General features: G+C 43.4%; 1 protein-coding gene across 1 annotated transcript; it reads right to left on the reverse strand.

Annotated features, from left to right (window-relative positions):
• Positions 1-3,189: 3,189 nt before the first annotated feature.
• Positions 3,190-5,425, reverse strand: O0I10_013094 (uncharacterized protein; the record flags this gene model as incomplete). The annotated part of the gene is made up of 7 exons (XM_058492937.1): positions 3,190-3,629; positions 3,693-3,779; positions 3,846-4,440; positions 4,501-4,719; positions 4,784-4,927; positions 5,005-5,214; positions 5,276-5,425. 7 exons carry the CDS (start codon positions 5,423-5,425, stop codon positions 3,190-3,192), a joined length of 1,845 nt encoding a protein of 614 aa, XP_058336297.1.
• Positions 5,426-5,757: the final 332 nt, after the last annotated feature.

Consider the following 5,757-nt stretch of genomic DNA (forward strand, 5'->3'; position numbering starts at 1 on the left):
TGTATATATAGTATATAAAATGTGGTCCCCTATCTTTTCAATGATCCACGGCTGTACATGAGAAAGGTGATGAGGACCAAGAAATTGCATTGGAGAAGCTCACTGCAGCTCAAGAGCGAGTTGATAAGTTCCGTGAGATATGCAAAAAGAGATACCCAAACCGATTGGAGTTCTACACGTGGGAAGAAATCGAACAACGCAATCGACAATACAACATGGGATTTCGCCCTATGGAGGGACAAGGTAAGGAAGACCATTACGTGCCCAAAGACTTACCAGTGCTCCAAATTGTTGGAAATGAGAAGTGGCATCCAAACAAGGCGGTGCACCTATCGGCTGAGATGTTCCTAGGAGCTTTTAACAAGGAGCTCAAGTCGTGTGGATTGGATGTCAAGAAGCATTGGCAAAGATTACTTCCCAAGTGTCTCAATGATGCCCAAAACACTTGGCTGGATGGTGTGTTGGAGGACCAACCGGATTGCGATTGGAAGCAAGTACGCAAGATGGTCGTTGAAAAATACGATACACCAGAGCAACAGTTGAGAGGCAAGGAGGCAGTTGTCCACATGAAGCAGAAGCATGGTGAAAAATTGAGCACGTATGCAAGACGTTTCTATCAACGAACAATCGAAGCTGGCTTTGACAAGTTTGATGAAGTGATGACCGTCATCTTGTTAACATCGTTGGACAAAAAGACTCAAGCGCAAAACCTTTGCAACACAAAGTTTGGACCCACGTATCTCAAAAACTGCAAGCTGGAAACCATTGTCGAATACGTTGCTGGTCTGCAATTGGATGAGCAAGGAAATGACAAGCGCACCAGGGACGAAGGAGACGTGGAGATGCAACCAGCTACAAAAAGAAAACTCCACAACAAGGGTCACGACAAGCATTACAACAAGAATAAGGATATTCGAAACTGCATTTATTGTGAACGACCACGATATGAGGGCCACAGATGCAATAAGTTTCGAGTAGCCAAAAATCTGAAACCTCTTCCTGATTTGCCACCTGCTAAGACTAAAATTAGTCGAGGTGCAACCATTGTCGACACTGACACTGATGATGCATTACCTTGTAAGTCAAATGAACTTGATTCAAAGGATGAGCTGCTTATTCCTGTAATGATAGAGAGCCAACGAATACATGCACTTTTGGATGATGGTGCAAATTTTTCGGCCATTGACTATTCGTTTTGCAAAAAGCATAAAATAAAGTATACACATGTTAAGGGATTCATTCAGTTAGCATCAGCTGACAAAAGAGTATCTCGCATTGGCATTACGCGTCCTTTGGATATCTGGTATAATGGGCGGCATATCGTACAAGAGTTGGAAGTGATGAATCTTGCCGCTGGCAAAGTTGCTAGCATTGGCAAAAACCTTTTCGCTGCCTTCGGTATCGGGTATACTGGGTTGGCATTCACATGGCGAGATGCAACAGAAGAAGAACAAGAGAAAGAAGTGGTTGACGACCCTACTCCAAATGAAGCGCCGGCTAGGACAAAAGAAGAGCGAGAGATTTTTAACTCCCTCATTGAACCAAGCCTTAAGCGGAATAGCCAAATACCCAAGGATGCATTGTGTCCTTTCCCTGAGGCTATTATCTCTATCGCTACACCTGACAATGTCATATGCTACCGTAGACAATACACTATTGCTTATAATGAACAACCCGTTGTTCAAGAAGCTATTGATAAGTGGCTACAAGAAGGCACCATAACAGAGGTACCAGCAGATGCTGATAACCGATGGAATAGCCCATTAACACTAGCCCCAAAAAAGGATTCTCAGGGCAAATTTACAGGGCATCGACCTTGCTTGGATCCAAGACTCATTAATGAATACCTTACCGATGATAAACATCGCATCCCTTTGATTGCGGAAATCTTTGATCAACTTGCTGGTTCCAAAATATACACCACGCTGGATTTAGCAAGTGCATTTCATCGTTTTCCTATCAAAGTTGAGGACCGTCATAAAACAGCATTTACTGCACCAGACGGCATGCGTTACATGTTTAAAGGCTGCCCTTTTGGACTTAAGCCTATTTCATCAAAGTTTCAGCAAGTGATGGATCAGCTTTTTAGAGACCTGCCCTATGTTACTGTTGTAGTGCATTTCGGGACCCGTGCATATCGCGATATGCCCTAGTGCATTTCAGGATTCCGAAATGCACTAGGGCATTTCAGTCCTCAGTGCAGATACCGAAATGCACTAGGGCATTTTGGTCATATATATACCCCTTTACCATTTTATGATAGTGACACCTATATATTCAGAATACATTACCTCCTTTTGTTTGCAATACATGGATCATCTAAAACCTTTAACCTCTCCTGAAAATGACTTCCATTTGGGTTTTCCTTTGATGCGTACAAGTAATTTTGTTATCATTTTACCGGCAAGGGTATGCACCGCAAGGTTAAATAAGGTGAAAAGCATACATGTTTAAAAACTCAAGGATACAATTGGGACTGATATTTATGTATGATAAAATGATAAACTGGTAACCATAATACTTGATAGCACTACATTCATTGTATTGCGACATGCTCTACTGGGCGTCTTGATGATCTTGTTTGCCGTGTTGTATGGGATCGTGTGATACGTCTAGGACCACTTGGGCGTTTGCGTTGTGTCTTGCGCCTTTTGTTATGGCCATTGTCATTGTGGCGGTCATGGGAATTGGTACAACCCGAATGTGTTCCCCGATGGCAACCATCATTGCAATATGCGTTGATGCGTCGACATGGGCAACGATTGGTCTTACATGCAGTGGTGCAATTGCATACTTGAGGTACAGGTGGTGCTTGCGATTGGCGACTTAACCTTGCTGCCTCTCGAACAGAAATTGTTGGCGTGTTGTCGTCGATTGGTGACCTTGCAATGGATTCCAAGTCATGAAACTCGTGGTGCGTGAAATCTTTTAGCTCCCTTCCATGGTAGGCTGTTTGGATCAGGCCATGCTTGCATCGCACTTTATACTTACGACAGCTATTCTCCAAATCAACTACGTCATAAACAATGCAAGGGAGGTACCTTGGGTGACGCTTGCTTCGGTCACGAATGTCGATGTGCACTCCCACGTAGTCACCAACATGATATTGCGGAGTTGGTGGTTGCCTAGCAAGTAGCCTTTATATAACACAATGTGAGTACGTGGTGATGATGGTCTTCAATGGTACACTTACTGTTGTTGAATGGATTCTACGTTGTTGTTGTAGTGTGTTGCTGCTGCATTCCGAATGGCACTATGGCGATTGATCGAAACATCACTAAGGCTGCCACCATCTTGATGATCATCATTGCTAGTAAAGTGCTCGGAATTTGCGTGGCCATCAAACTCTTCATTTCGGGCCAATGGTTCAGTGCTTGACAATGATAAAGGTGAAGGCGGTGCAATGCCATGATCATCGTCACTATTCAAAATGTCATCCAATTCCACTGGTACACGTTCACCATTGACACCAATTCGGTAGGCATGACGAACGTTGGATCTAAAGCTGGTGTCATAGATGCCACGAACGCCGTCGGCATCTTCAATAGGTATGGTCATCAATCCACGGCCGCCGGGACCACGCAATTCGAGAAATGGGGCTGTTGCGGTGTCACCAGATTCACTGTTCGCTGTTTTGATGGCGTCATTAGTAAATCACTTGGCATGTATCCATAACAATAATACCGACTTACAGCTCGTCTCATCAATAACACCATGACCTTCCTCCACCTGCAGACGTTCTGTAGCAGTATTGGCAACAATGGCATTTGAATAGGTATCTTGTTTAATTGGTTGTGTCAATTAAAAACGAAATTTAGTATAGCATGAGCAACTTAATCCCTTACCATTTGATGCATGAGATCCACCTTCATCGTCTCCAAAGCCAATGCTGCCATCATCATCTCCAAAGTCAAGATTGCCATCATCACCATGATCGTCATCCTCTCCAGAGTCAAGGCTACCATCATCACCACCATCGTCATCCTCCGGCTCTGTATCCTCTTCTTGTGAAGAAAGCATTGTATTTGCAACATCCTGAGAACGGCTTTCGTCATCACCTTCTCCGCTTTGGTAAACTTCAACCATTTCAGGGATGGCGTCAACAGCTTCGCCATCCACCACATGTTGCCCATTTAAGGACCGGTCAATGTATTCTTGGTTAACAGTATCATCCGGGTGAGGATCTTGGCCATACAAATAGCGATACGGGGTATCACGGAGAACTCTGGTCCTTGAAGTGTTCATAGCATAAACCACCATCCCTAGACCTTCAGACCAATGTTTGGGGTCTTCCTCGGTAGCGTTTTGATTGCTAACCCAGGCGTTGAGTTTCTGCACCAGCGTTCTATTGCCACGTTCAATCAGGCCTTGCGATTGAGGATGGCGTGGTCGACCATTGATAAAGCGAAGGGTTGGCCAGTTGGATTGGAGTTCATCTTTCTAAAAAAAAACATGTTGTTATCGACTCATGCATTATACATCATGCGTTGTCACTATTACCATTGCTTGTGCTGTAAACTCGCCGCCGTTGTCGCTTTGTAAAAAGATTGGAGGGCCAACAAGACAAAAAAGGTCATGTAATTTCTTGCCAACAACGCTTGATTCCTTTCGCAAAAGAGAATACGCCCAAGAGAACTTCGACCGATGGTCCTTGATATGGAGGATATAGCGTGGTAGGCCATCGGGAGTCTCATTTCCACCATAGTCAATCAAATCCATCTATAGTACAATTAACATGAATGATAAGCATTCGATACCTTGGTACTTGAGCATTACGACATACCTGAACAATTTCCAAAAAAGACGAAGCATGAATTGCTTGTGCAGCCCGCTGGGTAACGTTGGGCGCATTGGTCGTTGCACAAATGCTGCAATGGTTAAGTACAAGTTGGACAAACCTGTCTGGGCAATAAATGTAGTTCTTAAGCTATATAGATGTAGACATGTTAGGTACATTTGTAGGCATAATCAATTATCCCAAGAAATAAGTCCCAACCATCATACCTTATGCAAAGTTGCATCCCTACCACCATGACTGCAATCTTCATGTGCACGAGTGACTGTATTGTACAATTGCTCCTCGACTGCAATCATCTTTGTTTCATCACGAAGAAGAGTAACGATAGTAATACCATTCGCAAAAACGGTTAGCTTGAAACGTTCTCGCACCCAGGGACCAAATCGGTTCCCACGCTGATGAGAGTAACGGGAATCCTTAACCAAGGCAAGCAATGGTTAGCACAATTCGATAGCGGACGATTGATGGTAAGCATACCTCCAATACGCCTTTGATGTCATTATACATCTCCTGATTAATAAAGACCTTCGTTCGTCGTGTAGGTGATGCCAATGACCGGTAGTGCTCAAGGAGCTCTTGAAACTTGTTTCTTGACAGCCACGAGCACTCAGTAGTATCGCTGTTCATTTTGAATATGGCAAAGAAAGGAAGCTTGAATACGATGTTGCAATCGCTTATGCCATCAGCCGATATTTATAGCTAAACGCCGAAATCGTATTATGTAAAGTATAATATACCACTTACATGGTTTACATGCTTACGCATCACGATAATCATATGATGACTACTATTACTAGCCTAACGTAACATGAATTATCCTATTCGGGATACGATGACAAAGATTTTGTTATGTAAGGTTGTTCTCATCAGATGATATTACTTTTACTGGTAAGATGACAAAGATTTTATTATGTAAGGTTGTTCTCATCACATGATACTACTTTTACTGGCACGATGAC

Source organism: Lichtheimia ornata, assembly GCF_029851405.1.
Source record: "Lichtheimia ornata isolate CBS 291.66 chromosome Unknown scaffold00237, whole genome shotgun sequence".
Classification (NCBI taxonomy): Eukaryota; Fungi; Mucoromycota; class Mucoromycetes; order Mucorales; family Lichtheimiaceae; genus Lichtheimia; species Lichtheimia ornata.